Source organism: Camelus dromedarius, chromosome 24 (assembly GCF_036321535.1).
Source record: "Camelus dromedarius isolate mCamDro1 chromosome 24, mCamDro1.pat, whole genome shotgun sequence".
Classification (NCBI taxonomy): Eukaryota; Metazoa; Chordata; class Mammalia; order Artiodactyla; family Camelidae; genus Camelus; species Camelus dromedarius.
This window is the reverse complement of record NC_087459.1, coordinates 11,462,254-11,482,541: the sequence shown is the minus strand read 5'-3', so window position 1 is coordinate 11,482,541 and position 20,288 is coordinate 11,462,254. Positions and strand designations below refer to the sequence as shown.

Sequence of the window (20,288 nt, the reverse complement as noted above, 5' to 3'; positions counted from 1 at the left end):
GATACACACTTGTAGGATAATAGTTCATAAAAATATTTTTCCCATACCCACATGGGCTATTGGTATGCCTACATTTCTTGGATCCTCTAGCCATCAATGTTTCTTGATCCACTCATACAAGAAAGAATGTATACTGAGTTTTCAATATTGAAATCTGGTGATCAAAAAAAATTTTAATTGCCACAGAATTATTAGATACTAAAAGTCTTTTATATTTCAAAACCTGTGCAGTATTCACTGAAAATAACAACTTCAGCATTTATGGAATGAACCCTGTTAATTTCTTTTCTTTCCAAAAGTAGTTTGGTTTGGTAAATCAGGCTAATGTTTACAAGGATTTTTGTGAAACAACCATCTTATCAAAAAATTAGCTATCCTTAAACAAACAAACAAAAAGCACAGTCAATGCTTCATATTCAAGTTAATCTCATTGGAATAACAAATACCAATACAACATTTACCTTTGAAGCCTGATAGGAGGAGAGGCTGTGGTTTACCCCAATTCTAGGCCCCCTCCTGATTCCAGTATTCTCTGGAGTGGCAATGATCTAACCTACCTTCAGTGCAAATACACTGACACCATTGAAAAGGAGTTCTCTCAAGTTTCCTCCTCAATTCCAAAATCACCTACCTGCTGCCTTTTTTTCCTCCTTCCTTCCTTTCACTTTCCTCTTCAAAGGTACCTCTACATCTGTGGTCTTAAATCTTCCCCTTTTCTATTCTTCTGACAGACGATCCCCACCACTTCTTTTTCCTCTCTGCTTAGCAGCAGTAGCTTACATCTCTAGTTTCTACTTCAACTCTTTGCCTCCCTCTGGCTATGAACGTGCTCAGAAAGAAAAACAAAATCATGCTTTTCCTTGTTGCTGTTGTCTTTAACTCCCCAGTGGCTCTTCTTCCAGATTCCCCTAAACACAAGTCTACCTTCTGAGCGTGATCTGAAGACCAGCAACAAGGGCTTCACCTGAGAGCTTGTTAGAAACACAGGCCCACTGCTCAGAATGTGCACTTTTCACTGGGTCCCCAGGTGACTAAAATTTGAGAAACCCCGGTCTATACCGAGTCTGCTTCTATAGCACTCGGACTTAACTGATCTCTCTGAAATCCAGCTGCACACGTCTCACTGTAACACTTCCCCAAAAGCTGCATCAGGAGCTGCAGACTTTTCAGTGGACTCTTTACCAGGCTCCAGATCCCCTGACCTCCCTGGAATGCACCCTGCTCTCTTCCTCTTTCCCACTCTTCTGTTGGCCTATGAGACACCATCCTATAAGGCAGCAACACGCTGCATGACACGAAGGTCCAGACATTGACAGCTGACCACACATGCCTGTGCTCACCGGCAGCCACACCCGGCTCTGCGTGATCAGGTACCACAGTCCTCGCTGCCTTCCTAAAGGTCAGGGGGGCGGGGGAGTGGAACGTTCTGCTGTGCCTCCCAGACAAGCTTTGGTGCTGGAAGAAGCTCAATTCATACCCGTCTCATTTCAAACACTCTTGTCTTCCTTCTCCTAAAGAACTATTCTACATTACCACCTCCTGCCAGGGACCGCCCCCTCCTTTTCCTTCATTCACTCCCCTCCTCTCTACCTCTCTCATTCTTCACTCCCTTCTTCCCTCCTCCTGGTTTCCTGCCTGTCCTCAGGTCACAGAGCATCTTGAAAGAAAGCTAACAACTGAGCTCCTTAAACAGCATTCTAGTTTAATCTGTTGCTGACACCTGGTAAGATATACAATATACTTCCTCTTCTCTTTTTTCTCACTATATGTTCAACAGGTGATTTTCTTTGGCTGAGAGAATAGATCCAAATCCATGTTTTAAATCAACATTCTGTAAAATGACTTTTTTTTTAATAAAATACAGTACTTACTTTCTATTTGTCCATTTAATGTATTTTTTTCTCCTAGACCTGCAGCTCCAGATAAATGATCGATACAGTTCGGTAGTTCAATCTCGGAGATACTCTGTTAAAATTAATATTAATAATGAGTTGCATAAAGATTTCCTGATTCCTTTCTAACAAAATACCTGCATTTCCTACCTTATTATTATTATTTTAATTTCCTACTTTAAAAGCAATTACACTTAAAAACAAAATAAGCATATCCTGGAAACCCAAACATTTAAATAGAAAATTTCATATACACTCTTTAGATCAAGTCTATCTTTTATCTTCAGTTGGCTTTTGACTCTGTAAACTGAGCATGGAAAGCTAGAGCAAATATTTTCACAGACAAAATACTGACTTACATGCAGATTTCAACAAAGAATTAACTTCAAAACACCTAATTCCATTTTGCATTCCTCGACAAAAGAAGAGGACGTTTAAAAAAATATGTATTTTTATATGTATAACTGAATTGCTTTGCAGTACACTTGAAAGTAACATTATAAACTGACTACACTTCAGTAAAAAGTAAAATTAAAAATATACATATTTAAATATATTCTTTAATAAGTGTGCTATAAGTTTAAAATGTTTCTTAGTACAGATATTGTTTTTAGTATTAAAATAACATACATGGCATGAAAAGAAGCCTTAGAGTCTGTCATGTTGAGTATTAACAGAACACTGTGGAAACTGCTACATTTCAGTAAACAAAGGCTTAGCAGAATCTAACTATTATTTGATAAAACTTTTATTGATAGGGAAAATAGTTGAATAAAGTACCAAAATAGAAAGAAAAATATTTGTTTAAATTAACAGCAGAAAAATGTTTAATGTAGCTATGCAGCTCTTCAAAAAAGTACCATAAGCTTTACTTTACTTAGGGAAGAATAAGAACACTGCTTAGTGACCACCCGCATGTGCCAGGCCCTTATGATGCACATTCTCTTTTCTACACACAACAATAATAACAGTGATTCTAAGGACGGTTACCCACTTGCTGCTTCCTGGTCACTCCAAGATGCTGGAGTATGGTGATGAGCAGATGTGACCCGCTGATCTCTCTGTCCGGAACATCCCTCCCCGGGACCTAAGTGTGACTGGCTCCTTCCTGTCCATCACCTGGCAGCTCTGGTCACACTCAGCTCTTTTCTGACTACCTAAGTTCCACCCTTACTCCACCCTCGTCCTAACTACAAACTCCCCCACTGTTGTCTAAACTAACGCTCTCCACGTTCCTTATATGAAGGACTTACTGTCCCTGATAAAGGGTTCCTGTTTACTTGTTCTTCTGTTCCTGCCACTACAGCCTAACCCCTCAACTGCTACATTCAGTGTCTAACTGCCTGGTGCATAGCTGGTGTTCAGGAACAGGAATTTATTTAAGGTCAAAACACCTAAAACCCCCAGAGGGCTTCAAGTACCAAAGCACTATATACCTATCAGAGATGTCCGATAATAGTCTACCAACACTCAACATACCCCAAATGAGAAATCCCCATGCCCGCTCTAACTTTCCCATTTTATTGTCCTTCAGATTTTAAAAAAGTGTCCTCAGCATTTCACTAGGTCACTAGTGGCCACTGTGATCATTCTGTCTTACATTTCTATAGCACCCTTTACAGTTGACAATGTGTTTTCACACTTGTTACCACATTTTTGTTCATGACACATAACCTGAGACGTACGTATCAGTACCATGTTTTTGAACGAGGTCACTGACATTCAAATAAGTCAGACAAGTTTTTCCAAGATCCCACAGTGGGTCAGAACCAGGATGCTATCTCTGCTGACTTCAGATACAGTGCTGTGCCACTAGGCAGGAGCTGCCGAGATCCAAGAGTTCAGGCTCTTCTTGCCTCTTTCCACGGCTATCACCTTGGAATAGGTCATCACCACCCTGCACTTAGCTTCCTTCAAGTTCAGTCGCCATAAAGGTACTCAGTGCACGCTATTTTCCCTACCCAAAATGGGCTGTCCTCATTAAAACATCACTAAACCAAACTGCTGGTATTTTAACCCCACATATTTATTACTATTCCACATGCTTTTGCTTATCCTGAAATGTTCATTGCAGATCTACTTGACAATCCAAATATAATGGTACTTTCAATTCACAGGCACTGTCTTTTCAAGAACAAAGTGGTTAAACAAACAAAAACACCGTTTTTTTGTGGGTTTTTTTTTTTTTTTTGTACAACCTCTTTCTCTCTGAATCTCACTAAGAGTTTTACACATTCACTTATCACGAAGAAACAAACATCTGGTCACAGGCTGACCAAGAATTATTTTCTTTAGTTTTTAGAAAAGGTAACTTCAGAACACAAACCGATTCCCTGTGACTTCCAAGCCTTGGCTTTTGCACTACATACACCAGTTTCATTAGGTGAGTCTGAAAAATTAACAGAAGTGCACTCTGCAGTGCTATGACATGTAGCATGGAATGACTTTACTAAGTGTGGGTTAAAATGAGGAAAAAATTTGGCTGGGAAAATGCAAAAGTGAGAAAGTGAAGTCAAAACATCCCTCCATTTATGTTTTAACATCACGCAACGCTTATATTTGAAAATAATACTAGAAGGCAGCACCTCAGAATCCAAGGGTGATTCGACATCTTCCTTTTCTTCTAATCCTAATGCTGAAGTTGCATCTACAAAATGCAGTCACAGATACATTAATGAGAACACATACTGCTAGGAAGTTAAATATATATATAAGTCTATCTTGATTCATGAATATGTCAATAAAATAAAGTGGCAGAAAAGAATTTCAGAGGGTTGAAGCATTTTCTGGAAGAAAACTTGGTCGTAGTTGGGATATTTATGAAAGAAGATGGCAAAAGAAAAACACTTGAGAAGAAATGGACATCATATTTGGATCTACACACTTTACATTTTTTACACTAGCTTTTTTTTTTTAATGGCGGTACTGGGAATTGAACCCAGGACCTCGTGCATGCTGGGCATGCGCTCTCCCACTGAGCTATACCCTCCCCCCTCCAACCTCATTAGCTTTTAAGCAGAGAAGAAAATCCATAGATGCTCACTGACTTACCACCTCTGTCACCTTTGTGTGCTCCATCAACACGAATCAATTTGCTATGATCTGCTTGCTCCTTTAGAACACTGTTAATAGTCCGAGTGCCATTCTCTTTCCCCCCAGTTTTCGGCTTTGTTGCTTCTTCCTATAAAAACAAAACAAAATGTAACAAAAACCCAACTTCAGAAAACATCATATTCCTACACCTGGTCATTCAATCAGTCAGGAAGAGAACATATATTTACTGCATCCATCACATCATAGGCATTATCCTGGGAGAAGCTGGCAATATACATAAAAGACAGATTCTGCTCTATATTCTAGGGGAGACAGAGACACATGAAAATGAATCAACACAGACAAGTATCATTCAGCAGCTCTACACCTGCAGTGAACAGATACAGTAAGGGCACAAAGGAGAGAAGAGACTTGCTGCATGTCAATAGCTCAGGAAATGCTGGGAAGACCAGACTGTGTCTTAAAAGACAGACCCTGTGCAGAGAGCAGATGTGAAGGGGGTTCTAAAAAGGGCAGCCTGAGCCAAAGGTCGAGGTGTGAAACAGCATGATAAGTCACATGGAAAACTAGAACAGTTACTGGGGTTGGAATGGAGAGACAAAATTTCCTAGATTAAATATAAGACATCACTTCATCAATTTAAATGTGAGGACTTCTAAAAAAAGAAATAACTTCAAGTTAAAACTAACTTCCATAGGGCACTATATTCAATATCTCACAAACAACTACAATGGAAAAGAAAGAAAAAGAATTAGATATATGCATATATATGTATAACCAAATCATTTTACTGCACACCTGTAACTCATACAATACTGTACATCAACTACATTTGAGTTAAAAAACAAAATTCTATAACCAAAAAGAAAAAAGGAGAGGATCAAATTTTCTTTCTGTTGTTCATAAAATCAGCTATATGTCCTTCAGAAGAGTCTGAGCACTTTTTTCCATGACCTGATTTTCCCTCTCTTAATTTGAATTTGAGGTAATTTCTATCATAATTTGTACTATAGACTTCCTGCTCTCACTTAACCCCACTATTTCTGCTGTGTTTGTATAATAATCTCTCTCATTTTGACACTCATTCGTCTTGTCCTTATTAGATGAATCCTTCCCCTTTGTACCCCTGCCCATCTTCATATTCATCCAGCTGTTCTTTCCAGTTGCTTTCTTATTCTTTCCTTTCTTAATGGCATATTTGAGAACTGTTTATGCCACCAAACTTTACAAATCTCAGTCCTGCACGTGTACCTCTCTTGTTATCACACTGTTTTCTATTGTGATCTTGAGGACTTCCATTCCTCTGTAGGATCCTTTTCATCCCCATGAGAATCAGGGGGACGGTAAGTGAAAAAGCACAGGAGGGAAAAGTTAAAAACAAAACGACTTACCTCTGTAACACCAAGGACTGCTGAAGACGTGAGAGGTTCTGGTGCTGGGGAGGCAGGATGAGAGAAGTCTGAAACTTCACTTGATGGTGGGGAAAAGGTTCTAACTGGATCTTCATTTTCATTATTAGAATTATTGTCCTCAAAGAAGGTGCTAGTTCCTGGTTTCAAAACACCATCTTTTGCCTCTGCTGTAGCGACAAGGTATGGTAGATGAAATTATCTATAATTTCTCACCAGTGAAAACACAAAAAGACAGTCTTCAAATAACTTACTGTTTATCACGGGTTCTCCCCAGGCCTGAATTAGCTTTGCGAATCTTGGATGCCGGACTTTCTAGAGAAGAAAATAACAGCTTTAAGAACAACAAATATGAAATTGAATAAAGTAATTATAACATTCCCCATTCCTAGATGATCTAACACAAAGAGCGCTGGCTTCGGAGTCATTCAGATATGGATTCAAGTCCTGGGTCTGTCATTTACCAACCTACGTATTCTCATGGGGTGAGGATCATGAGAGATGACCTCGGGGTCCCAAAATGTTACTTTCTTTACCCCTCATTGATTATTATACAACACTATGGTATCCATTAGATGACATTCTTGACCAAAATGATCTAGAACAAAAACTTATCCCTGATAGTTTAGAGTCCTATTGAAAAAACTAACATTAAGAAATTTAAAGTAACTGTTATATTTTGAAATGTGCTTGCATGACTTATGTATGTGTGAATGATCTCTCATGGGGGAAATATGAGAGTTTACTTTTTAGCAGTATCTTATTTGGATGAGTTAGAACAGCAAACAGGATAAGCTACTTCTATTCCATTTGCCAAAAAGCTGAAGACAAATGATTGTTCAAATTCAGCTACTTCTAAGAAAGAGGAATAAAAACAAAAGTAATTCTGAGGGGCAATGACTCATGAGTGAAAGCCACACACATAGTAAACAGAAAGCTGTCACTAAATATGTTTACAGAGGCAGAGTGAGATGGACTGAAAGAACAGACACTGAAGAAGTGTTTTCTGCAAAAAAAAAAAATATTAGGTTTGGGGCAAACCATTAAAGAAAAAAGTGGGGAGGAGGAAGAAAAGAAAAAATGAGACATGACTAGTCAAGTACAAACTTAGGGCAAGAAAAAAAGAAAAATGTAAGTATAACAAGGCATGTGGAGAAATATATATATTTCAGCATTTATATATAATAGATCAGGGATGTATCAGTATTGTTAGGGATATACGATGAGTGAAAGCCTCTGTTTTACCTTTTTATTATATATATAAAAATATAAGTTATGTATGCAAGTATATATATTATTCTTCAGCAAACTTTATAAAAATATCAAAATATATGATGTACAAAACATATATATAAAACAAAGGCCTTTGTTCATAGTATATCCCCAATAACACTGACCTGTATTACTCTACAACTGTTTGTTTGTAAATACTACTGTAAGAGTTAAATCTTGTCACTGTAAGTCACTCAATTGAACATGGTCATCTCTCACTACCTGAATGCTGCCAATTATTACTAGAGAGAGAGAAAAATAGATTTTAGAAAGTTCCTAACACATCAGCTTTCCACCTAGACAAAGAACTGGTAATCAGGATTCTAAGGATAATATAGGGCTTGAAAACATATCTTTAATGGAACATGAGAGGGGGCTAAAAGAAGGTTAAAAAGTTTTCATCTCAAATTCTAAGCTCACAGTTGATGGATACTGAAAAACAGACTGTAACCTTTTCCTAATTATCATATACTTCTTATCTATTTCCTCGGCATTTATGACATATTTCCTCTCATAACAACTGAACTTTTACAACCTAAACAAAGGGAATAGAAATTTGTCATATTTTTAGAATTCAAATAGATTTCGCTATGACATAGTACACATATTATATTACCTGTATCATCAAATAGATTTCATTATGATAGAGTGTGCATGTTATATTACCTGCAGCATGATGCAGCATTCCATGTCTCTTCATGCATTCACATTCAAAAAATACTAAAATGCTTCTTACATTTAAGACCTTATTCTAGGTGCTCCAGGAAATGCACAATTATGTTCCCTAATCTCTAGCGGTGTATACTGATGCAGGGGCTATAAGATAAATATGTAAATAACTATACTACAAAATGTCTGAAACTTGAAATTTTAAAATGGTACACGAGGACTGGACATACTTTTTAAAACTATAATACAAAAGAATTCTGAAATCGGTTCCATCATATGGTTGTTATTAAGAGCCTACATTTAAAGCTGGCTGTTATTTTAGGGAAAATGTGTATTCTTCAGTTAGATGCAGAGTTTTGAATATACTCATAATGGGATAATTTAGAAAACACAGAGGAATTTCTTTATAATATGGATTTTGAGAAACAGAATTTTAATTTATAAATTTCTAGAATGTCAACTATTATTTTAGTCTTAATGCAGAACCAGAGATAGAAATAAAGTAAAAACAAAACAAAACAAAACAAAAAAACTCTCTTTCCTCACAACTCTCTGATATCAAATTAAAAAGTGTCCAAGGGGGAAAAAGAAAGATACATGCTACGTAGTTTTGGAACTGAAGGGCCCCAGGAAGAGGCCATGATTATCACAGTAAGTAGCTGTGTGCACTGAAGATATCCCTGAGGCACGAGTATTATACAAGTGCCGTCAGTGTGGTTTAAGTCAAAGAATCCTTATCCTTGGCCAAGCTTCACACTTCCTCTGTTGTGGGAAGACTTTTCACAGTACAATTTTCCTGTCGTGATCTATTTTCTAGTCCATTTTGCTTCAGCCTCATCTTCAGTATTTACCAAAATTAAAAAAAAAAAGAAAGAAAAAGAAAAAACTGCCATATTTTTATAAAATGGTTTACTCTGACCAACTTTCTCATACAAACATAAAGCAATGATAGGCAGAACACTGCTAAATTTTAAGAGTAAATACTACACAAAACTAAATTCAGAGCAGAAAAATTAATTTCACAAGAGAACACTTTACCTTGGGAGCAAGATCTAAGTCATCATCTGATGGAGGCCGTGAATCATCAGCATCATGTTTGGGTGAAATACTTTGGAGCAAAAATACACATCAAAAATGAGTGAGTTCATTTCTTTAAACAAACAAGTCACAAAAGTCTATGCTGAGGGATAAGAAAGCAGATTTGGGAGCCAGGCTGCCTGATGGTTAAGTCACAGGTCAACTACTTGTTAACCATGGAATCATGGGTCAACTAGTCAACCTCCTTAAATTACAGTTGCCTAATTAACTAGAAGTAAGCTATAACAGCACAGCTACTCTGCAAAGCTGTTGTGGTGACTGTATGAGGTAACAAATGCCAAGTACATAAAACAGTGTCTAACGCAGAGTAGGACACTCAACAAGCCTTGTTTCTTTTCTCTGTGTTCCCTTAGTCAACATGTAATTTTTAAAAATCCATAAAATCCTACCGGCTTACAGAGATGTCTTCAAACCTCGGTGCAACCTTAATCACTAAACTCTCTATTAAAGAAGAAAGTAAAATAGAGTTTATATGAGCAACAGAAAAATACAGAATATTAAAAGTATAAGACCAATGTTTTGTTAAAAAGCATTCCTTTGGGACCACACCTGGAGACTACACACTTGAGTGAATACTGAGTATACTCCTGGTAGGTAATTAATGCATAAAAACCACTTCCCCTCCTTTATATTTATCAAAAAAGAAAAGGGTGTTTATCCAAATTTGATATTTTAAAGTGAACTGCTGTTTACAAGGACCAAAATACCAACCAAACTTTATGAGACTCACAAAAGAATGATAACCATTAGTAGAATCAGTATCATAAACTGACAATGTCAAGCTTACATAGCATGGTATTTCTGGATGATACCCATGGGACAAACCCACCCTGCCATTTGGCTTTGTCAACCTCGTGTTATCTGGGCACGGTCATCCCTATTCGCTCACATACGGTCTGGGGCTGCTTTCACACTGCAATGGCAGACATGAGTGGACGTGACAGACATCACATGGCCTAAAATATTGACTCTCTGGCCCTTTATAGAAAAAGCTTGTGCATCCCCGCTTTATGTCATAACAGGAAACCCTAAGACTCAAATCGAATCTTCTTACTCTTCTGCTCAACATTCTTCACTGAATCCATGCAGCTGCCATTGCTGGTTCCCAAATCGACAGCCACTTCTTCTTCATTGTCCTTGCTGGGCAATTGCAACTTTTCTTGGATATTTTCTGCCCCAGCATGCGAAGAAGGTAAACTCTCCTTAGCTGCAAAAAGAGAAATGATTGTTTTAAGGTCATCACAGTAACTGCATTTCTTTTCCCAGTGGCTGCTTTAGGAATGAGCATGTGATGTAGCCCAGCCCATAAGATGCTAGGGGAAGTCTACCGGAAGCACCTCTGTTTTCTTCTTAGTTAACAGAAAACATGCAGAGAGAAGCAGCCCTCCTCGCCTGCGGATATTGTCATGTGAGAAGATGATGCTTGGAGCTGCTGCTAATCAGCAGACCAGGAAGGGCGACATCAAACACCAGCAGCCTCACAGCTGAAGGAGGGACAGCATCTGGGATCCTGATGACATCACCGAACCTTCTAAACAATCCTGACTCCTGTTGCTGTAGCCACTGTTACTTAGGGCTCCTATTATTATTGGCAGCTAAAAGCATTCTGACAAATTTCCCAAGGTCTACAGCAGACCTACTCCTTTCTATAGTACTAGAAAAGCTTTCAGAAGCATGCCTGAGCTAGGTAGTCACCTCGTTCCCAACCATTCCTACAGCATCCTTTCTGCACCAACAAAATGAAACTCACAGATCCTGCAAAGTTCACTGGCACATCTTAGCCTTTGCACCACTGTCCTTTCTGCCAAATGTAATCTTCAAAGATGTTCTGCCCACCAAACACTGCCCTTCTGCCTCCTTCCCTGGCAAACTTCTACTCGCTCTGCATGGCTTACCTAACATCCTACCCATTTTTAAAAAACTTCTTTCCTTACCATGGACTTAAAAGTATTTGGTACATATTAAGTACCAATAAAACATACATAAAGACGGTTACAAAGTCCTAGTGGGCTCTGGGACACAGTAAGCACAGAATAAAGTAAAGCCAATCATAAAAATGAGGATGACAGCAACAAGCTCCTGGAGGCCAGGAACTGTGCTTTTGACCTGTTTGCATTCTGTAACGTCAGAGTGGTGCTTAGTACCTAAAAGACACTTGATAGTCATCTGTTAAGTGGATGAATTCACAGATAGGAATGTTTTCTTTGAAAATCCTGTTTAAAAAATATACAGACATTAACCAGGGACAACTCTATTGTGTTATGAGCACCTTGAAGACCAAAACTCTGTCTTTTCCATCTTTGTATTTCCTACAACAGAATTTCTTTGCTTGATCAAGGTGTACTAAGTTAAAGGTGCCCTCATACAGTTCAGACTGAACAGCACGCTAGGGGTCACATCTAGGCAACACAGTCGTCTTTTTTTTTTTTTTTTTTTATGTGAAGCACTTCTGTGCTTTTTTTTTTTTTTTTACAATTTGTTGAGTCCTGAGTTGTGCTGAGTATTTATTATGACAATCCTTTAACTAATGGCAATAGAAAATCTTGTTCTAACAAAATATAGTTTCATGACAAGTATCCCCAAAAAAGAAGAAAACATCTGACTCTCATGAAGGCAACATATCTCATTCTGTTTGCACTTCTGAGGAATGAAATTGGTGAGAGAGAGCCCTTGTTGGTGTAATGATGTGAAAAGTAACCAGTGCTTCTCAACAAGGCACTGCTTTCCTGACTTCTGCCCTATCACTAGGTACCTTTAAAAAACAACCTCTTACTAGTATGCTGCACACTGGCCCAGCTGTGCAGTTCTAATTGTTGGCCATTTGTTTACAGCACCAGGAAGGTATTGCTGAGCTCCCAGTTTCAAAGACAACCACTTTTTAGTGAGACTAATCACTATGCAATAACTAGCATTCATTTACCCAATGTAATCCATTTGCTGTAAGAATTAAAGAGCCAGCTCTGTAACAAGGCCGACTTGTTATACTGTTACAGGAAATGTGCAACAAAGTTAAAAACTTATTTTTCTTACTTACACAAAGATATAATATGGGACTTCAGGGGCCATGATTAAATAAATGAATTTCTTTTCAGACAATATTGTCTCAGATTTTAAATTACCTACAATTAACTTCTTACATAATTCTGAATACTAGACCATTAAGAAAAAATTAATTTAAAAAATGAAAACATACACAAAATTTACACACTGGCCTTTTTCACTGCTCTTTCATTATCAAAATTTCCTCAACCTTACTTTCTTTATCTATGGTGGGCCCAACAAGAGTAACTTATTACCAGAACTCTGTCCTGGGTCGCTATTTTGAGGGGGAGTATCTGGAATCTTTCCGTCTCTGTAGTCGACAATCAGCTGGTAAAGGCTATGTATAAAAAAATGTGATAAATAAGTATTACTACTTGAATAGTAATATGAAAAACAATTACCAAATATATGAAATTCTTAGGTTATTTCAGACAATATCACAGGCAGTATCAAAACTTCAATTGTCCCATATATTCAAATTTGTACAATCTACACTTTTAAATTTAAGATGTATAATTAAAAAAGAAAAAAAAGTAAGGTGAAGTAGTCATGAACTGAGGGCACTACAGCTCAGCAACTTAACTAGAGCGAGCCTGACATACGGAAAGTATCTCGAACTCAGAAGTCCCAGCTCTATAACCAACAGCTATTTGTTCCTGGACAAGGTGCTTCTCTTCAGCTCAAAGTCTTCCTTTATAAAACTGGGATCTTACTGTCAGGCAGTTAGTTATTAATACTCATAAGAGTATTATGAAGATTTAATGAGATAATGTATCCCCCAGATGCTCAGAGAAATACTGGAAGAATGGAATAATTTGTTCTTGAACTTTAATGCTGGAACTATTGGAGAATCCCAAATAAAACCCAAGGTGTGTTTTTTTCATAGGTGTAACATTTAAATGTGACAGTTTTCAGAAAATGTTACAAATTACGGTGATTAGCTGTTCTTCGTGGTTTATACTTCAGGGCACCTCAGCTACTATCTAACTTGTAGTTAAACTTATTTATAAATATATGACCTCATACAAGCATATGTATGAGAACTAAACAAGCTGTCACTCTGAAGTTTACGTGTCCATCGCCACGAAGACCGCGGAAACTGGATCAGCACAGGCATCCCGGGAGCAGAGGTCAATCATGACCCGACTGCAGGACCAGTTTCTTTTTCCTTTTCTTCTTTTAAAATTTTGTTAAAGGTCTTTAGAGAGCAACATCCAGACCCCAGACCCAGCTGCCGAGGAGATCCTGTTAAAACCAGTTTTAGTACCAACGCTGCAGCAACAGAATCAAGGGAAACAAGAGAACGATTAGAATGCCCTCGCCCTGCCCCAATGCCTTGTGGGAGAGGATTGTCACTGTGGCCTTAGGGAATTCCTCAGGTTCTTGGAAAATTCAAGAGGAAGATTATACAAGAAAGTCCCCAAAGGAAAATACAGGATTTTCTGCTCTACTAAACATTTCAAGACCCAAACAACTAGTTAGAAAAATCAGATATGTGACATTATTTGTACCCCATGCATTGGGGCTACACTGGAATGAAATGGAGAACAGCAGGACCCTAAGGATAAACATCTTACAAACTCTGAGATAAAGAACCCTGTGCCCACTGCTCCATCTCACTAGTCTGGTTTTTTGCTGGTTTCCAGCTGATGATGTGGAGGGTCTCACTGCCATCCCCAAAGTGCCTGCTCCCAACTAGGAATTCTCACCTGTCACATAACAAGTCACAGTTAGATCATTTCCAACCTCAGTTTAGAGATAACTGGTACTTTAATGTAAACACTTACTGTTTAAAACCATTAGAACACGCATATCGTTCAGCAGACTGTCCGTGTACATCTAGCAGATCGGCATTAACACGTCTCTGAAGAAGCAGCTTGACTACGTCCGGTGAGTCATGACGTACAGCAAGCATCAGTGCTGATCTAAAATAAAAGAGACAACTTCACTCTTAGGAACTTAGTTAGCTTAACTTAAACAGTTAGTTTGATCTATTTTACCAAGTTAATATCCTGCCCACCCCTGGAGAACTGACCATGTACATGCTCGAGTGCTCATCTTTGCAAATTACCTCCAAGGCCAAAACGGAGGGACAAAAAAGAAGCCTCCTGTCCTACTTGGGTAGCACATAGTAGAAGTTGCTAATTTAAAGTCCTCTGAAGGACAAGAAAGGATGCTGAGGTCATTATCTGAAGTAGGTAAAGATTTAAATAAAGGATTCCCCATTTCTTCCCTCGTCTGAAATACAATACTTTAAAATCAGCTAGAGGTCAGGTAAGGAGAAGCTCTTTGCAGGCTGAAAACAGTAATATGAATAAAAATGTCAATAAAAAGAGTCATGGCTGCAGTTAATCACGCTGAGAAGCATGTGCCCAGCACTAACCTGAATAGTCTACGTATGGTCTTTCTTAGGCACAACCACCCTTGAAGGATGTACTACGACCCTCCTTTACGTGTCAGGAAACATATTGGTTGGTAATAAGTCATGTCCCCCAGCAGGAGAGCTGGGAATTCAACCTCGTCTGACTCTAAAGCCCAGCTCTTTCCTCTTTATCATCCACCAATGACTTGTCTTCTTTAAAGGGAATGTTTATTCAATAATTAAAGCTATTTCTCTTCCTCCTACCATCATCAATTAAAAATAAAAACATCAAAATGTACTAGAAATGAAAAAGGATAAAAACTGATGAGCCCACAGTATCTGGTAATAGTTACTCTCTTAGTGATACTCACTCAGTGATAACCTAATAACATCAGTATCCTTCAAAGAAAGTAATTTAAAGCAGAGTCATCCAAAAGACAAAACAAACTCCTCTTTGTTTAATATGCATCTTTTAAGAAAAATATATATACCAAGAAGAGGTTAAAACAAATTATAAAAGAATGAAGAAACTCAACACTGTCTCATAAGGTAAATTAAAATTAGAGTCCATACTAATAAAACTAAAATGAAATCCCTGAACTATTGTAAGATCGTATGACCAAAACAATCAGGATGCAAATGACATCAGTCGCTATCATAAAGGAAGATGAATCCTGCTGCATACTGTTCTTTGTCACACCAGGCAGAATAATTGCTTTTCTACCTAACTGATGATGTGTTGATTCTAAGTTAATCCTCTTCTTATTAGGTTAACCTTTCTGATTGGCTGTTACTACTCTAGAACAACATTAAGATTAGAAAGAGAGAGAGAGAACAAACTATTGTACCTTTGCAGCTTGTCGACTGCATGTACATTTGCCCCGTTCGCTATCAAAAATTTGACCATTTCTTCTTTGTTCTTCCTGACGGCGAGTAAAAATGGTGTCAAGTTATACTGTAAAATAGTAAAAACAGTTGACAATGTACAAAATTACATATAAATTTCAAAACTGAATTTAAAAACTTAAGTCTCTGAACTTAAACATACACTATAAAGTAAATAAAAAGTAGCCCCTTCCTCCTCACCCCTCTGTGCTCCTTCTCTTTAAAAGGTTCCTCCTGGACCTCTTCCAAAGTTTCCCTGTGAAGTCATTCTCTGAAACTCACTTCAGACATTTGCTGGTTCCAAGAACCTTCGCTTCTATTGCAGCGTGTGTCAGGCATTCTCTAGTTACCTTACTGCTCAACTACTACTCCCGACACTCTAAACACTGCTCCAGAGAGAACCATTTAGCTACTGAATCAACTACATTTCTAAGGAGCCACGCTGAGGAGAAAGATACCATACTGTCTGCAACATGCATAACCTATCCAATTACAACTATGACTAATCTCATAAAGCTTGCAGACATTCCAGTGGGAATATGATTATTTGCATGTAAAGAAAAAGTTTTTCTGAAACCAACTTAAAAATTCTAATTAGAAAAATTCCATCCCACTCTTAAGGGATTATTATAAAATATGAAGTAGACTATAAATTAATATAGACTGTCTTTAAAATCTTGAAATATTTATCAAAATATACAACAGGAGTTGGAAATTCAAATGCTTACAGAGGCAACACAGGTGGCCCGAGTAAGTGAAGGTCACAAGTGAGGACAGCAAACTGGAGAACACACGCCCCACCGAGAAGGGGCCACCTCTGCACAGCAGACCACATAGGCCTGGGCTCAAGGGGGACCAGATTTGATTCTTTAGGAGAAGTTCTGAAGTGTAGATTTCTGCACAAGTCTCCTAAATTTTAAATGTTGACTCAATGTGTGGAGACAAACTGAACATACCCAGGCATGTTTAGTCTATAGCCCACTTGTGTTTTTATGTTTGCTGTGTTTCCAAACAGTTGGGTATAAATCAAGTATTTGTATATAAAACCTTGCCTTTCTTTAGAATCATATGTCTTACACACAAAAACACTGGGCCCTAACATGTAATAAAAATTGTGATTAAGACTCATAATACCCACTTCAAGAATTTTTCCAATGCCTACTAAAACTACAATCTATCTGTATCGAATTCTCCCTGATTGTGAATCAAATGGATAATTAGGATTAAGGATTAAGAGGTATAAACAATCAGGCATAAAATAAGGTACAAGGATGTATTGCACAACCTGGGGAGAAGAGCCAATAGTTTATAATAACCATAAGTGGAGCATAGCCCTTAAAAATTTGTGAAACACTCAGCTATATACCTGTAACATATAATATAGTACATCAACTATACCTCAATTAAAAAAAATATTGTAAGATAAATACATTTTTAAAAAGGCTCATAATACCTGCTTCAAGAATTTTTCCAATGCCTACTAAAACTACAACCTACCTGTATCTAATTCTCCCCAATTGTTAATCAAATGGATAATTAATTCATGAGATGGCTGAAACTAAATTATTAGAACAATTCCAATTTGTTACTAATGTCATGGGTCTTGATGTTTAAAACTGCCATCTTGCACGGTATACTTATATATAATGCAATACAACTCAGCCATAAAAAAGAATGAAAGAATGCCATTTGCAGCAACATGGAAGGACCTAGACATTATCATACTGAGTGAGGTAAGTCAGAAAGTGAAAGAGAAATCCCATAGGATATCACTTAATATGTGGATTCTAAAATACGATACAAATGAACTTATTTACAAAACAGAAATAGACTCACAGACATAGAAAACAAACTGATGGTTACCAAAGGGGAAAGGGGGTGGGAGAGGAATAAATTAGCAGTTTTGGACTAGCAGATACAAATTACTACATATAAAATAAATCAACAACAAGGTCCTACTGTATATACTACAGGGAACTATACTCAATATCCTGTAATAAACCATAATGGAAAAGAATGTGTGTGTGTGTGTGTACATATATATCTATCTAAGAATGTATATATAACTGAATAAGAATATATATAACTGAGTAAGAATATATATAACTGAATAAGTATATACAATGAAAGAGAATATATATGTAACTAAGAATGTATATATAACTGAATAAGGATATATATATATGTATAACTGAATCACTTTGCTGTACACCAGAAACTATCACAACACTGTAAATCAATTAGACTTTAAAAAAAACTGTCATCTTGATTATGCTAGGGCTCAGTGAATCTAACAGATAGGTTGCAAGAGTCCGTCACACAGCTTTAACCAAAAGAAGGCTCATGATTTCCTATTACTGCAATCAGAAAAACCCTGCTGACCTAATGACCTGGATGGGAACAAAAGGTGCAAAATCTTTAAAGGATCCGACTCTACTTATTGAATCACTCACCACAAGCAAGTTTCTAAGACTGTCTGAGTGCCACTGAATGATCAGTGGTTAGAAAGGAAAAGGAGCTATTCTTCAAGGCAATAGATACTGCCAGTAATATTGCCAATAAACTCCTCAGTCACAAAGGAAGAGACGGGTAAAAGTCAGGCTAACATGGCTGCAAAGGAGAGCACTGAAAGAAGCAGCATCTATCAAACCCCCGCTCTTCCAGAGATGTCTTATTTTTGAGATCTGTGAATTTACATGCATTACACGTATCCATTCAATAGTTCTTAACCAAGGGTTGTATCAGAATCTCGGGGAAGTATTTTGAAATACCTGCGTCTAGACCTGAGTACATTTATTCAATCAAAATCTTCAGGGGAGAGCCAGGAGAAAAAGCAGGAGGACCAGTTTCGCCATCACTTGCTCCCCACCTACAGCCACAGCCCCGCAGGGGAGCTACACCAGGCTGAGCATGGAAGACCCCAAGGTGAAGGTGTACACGGAGGGCCATGTGGCCACCAGCACAAATGAATGCCCTGCTGGCTGTCAAACATGACCTGACCTCACTTGCCCAGGTTCTAGAACCTGGGATCCTGGGGTGCTCAGGGCCTGTGGCTTGCTGCCTCCCCTGCCCAGGTGCAGTCACCCAGCTCCCCCTGCTGGGTACTGGGTTCCTTCCTCCTCCCACCCATCCCCAGGCAGGCAGCCCGCCCTTGCCATCACTTCACTCCCCGCAAGCCTTCATCTTCTGTAGGCTCTGAGCCTACCACCCACTCCCAGGCACTTCCTAATGGGAAGCTGTTCCTTCTGGGGTACAAGTGTGGCTGGGAGACAGAGCTCTGCCCTTTCTGTGGGCACTACCTCTAGCCTCTGGCCTTGGCTTTGGAGTTGGTTCCATGATAACAGGGCCTGATGTATTGTATTCAGTATACATATTACTATAAATAAAACACCTGTAGCTAGAAAAGACCCTGTATTTCAAATATCTTGTAAATAAAGTCAGTTGAGCTATACCTTGTTTATCGCCTCAATATTTGCATCATAGCGGAGCAGCTCTGCTGCAATTGATGTATTTCCAGCCAAGACGGCGTAATGCAGAGCAGTGTTCTGACAGTCGTCCGCAAGATTTGGGTCAGCACCCCGTTTCAGCAGGATAGTGACACACACTTCTTTCCGGCATTGTACAGCCTGTTGGTATCACACCAAGAAACAGACTGTAAGTGCTAGGCATTCCAAGTTAACATTCCTCAAGTCCCAGCAATTCGTTATATTTAAAACAGATAAATTCATTTTTATTCTAAGTAATTAAATCAAATCCATCTCACGTGGACACGGTTGGCGGCTACACACCTTGATGAGAGCTGTCTTGCCTTCCTTGTCACGAGCATTCAGATCACACCACCACTGTGTAAGGAGATCCACCACTGGTGACTGGCCGCTGGCGCAGGCTAAGTGTAGGGCAGTCCTGCGAACATGAGAGGACTTCTTAGGGAATTAGAGCGTACTACTTCGAAGATACAGTTACTCATGTAATTGTAAACATTCAACAGCATGCTATTCCTACCCCTTTAAAACTAACATTTAGTCTTATCTTAGTTCTTTCTATGGGGAAAGAACAATATTTATTAGCTCTTACTACTCACCACATTAATGGAAGAACTACCTGTTTGAATAGAAAGGGCATGCCGTTGAGATTCAGCTCAACTTGGGCCTCACTTCTACTTTAACACTGTCACTTATTAGCTCTCACTTAGCCTGTCAGTGCCTCAATTTCCTCATCAACAAAATGGGCATGAAGTAGTAGCTATCTTACAGGACCCCACTGTGATGCTTAAATGAAAAGCTATGCAAAATATCAGGCAGTTCCTTGCACAAAATAATAGCTCAATAATTGTTAGGTAATATTATAACTGTTACCGTTACTATTTTACAAAGACAACATTTCAATTAAGTAAAATGATCGTATATCTACTTTACTGCTGCAAGGATGAGAAAGAACACTGTACTTCAATGATTCTAACATGCTCATTGTCTCACACTTCAACATCTCTGACATGGGAAGGCAATTTAAAATTCATGTCTTACAACCATAGTTGGCAGCTCCTCCCAGGCCCGCCCCACCCCGCCCCACCCCGCCGCTGTTACCTGTTCTTCCTGTCTCTGCTGT

General features: G+C 38.4%; 1 protein-coding gene across 5 annotated transcripts in view; it reads right to left on the bottom strand.

Annotated features, from left to right (window-relative positions):
• LOC105092998 (ankyrin repeat domain-containing protein 26) overlaps window positions 1–20,288 on the bottom strand; it is a 64,167-nt gene that overhangs the window by 30,259 nt on the left and 13,620 nt on the right. For 4 of the 5 annotated variants that reach the window (XM_064478446.1, XM_064478445.1, XM_064478444.1 and 1 more), the window contains exons 3-15: window positions 19,472–19,586; window positions 19,136–19,309; window positions 15,647–15,753; window positions 14,224–14,361; window positions 12,691–12,773; window positions 10,449–10,601; window positions 9,784–9,835; window positions 9,335–9,404; window positions 6,610–6,670; window positions 6,338–6,525; window positions 4,944–5,073; window positions 4,478–4,539; window positions 1,872–1,965 (exon numbers count right to left, since the gene is read on the bottom strand). In XM_064478446.1, the coding sequence (XP_064334516.1) occupies window positions 1,872–1,965; window positions 4,478–4,539; window positions 4,944–5,073; window positions 6,338–6,525; window positions 6,610–6,670; window positions 9,335–9,404; window positions 9,784–9,835; window positions 10,449–10,601; window positions 12,691–12,773; window positions 14,224–14,361; window positions 15,647–15,705 (1,090 nt within the window). In that variant the 5' untranslated portion in view covers window positions 15,706–15,753; window positions 19,136–19,309; window positions 19,472–19,586. Of the gene's footprint in view, window positions 1–1,871; window positions 1,966–4,477; window positions 4,540–4,943; window positions 5,074–6,337; window positions 6,526–6,609; window positions 6,671–9,334; window positions 9,405–9,783; window positions 9,836–10,448; window positions 10,602–12,690; window positions 13,709–14,223; window positions 14,362–15,646; window positions 15,754–19,135; window positions 19,310–19,471; window positions 19,587–20,288 lie in introns of those variants that run through there. The other variant, XM_064478447.1, reaches the window with a different exon arrangement.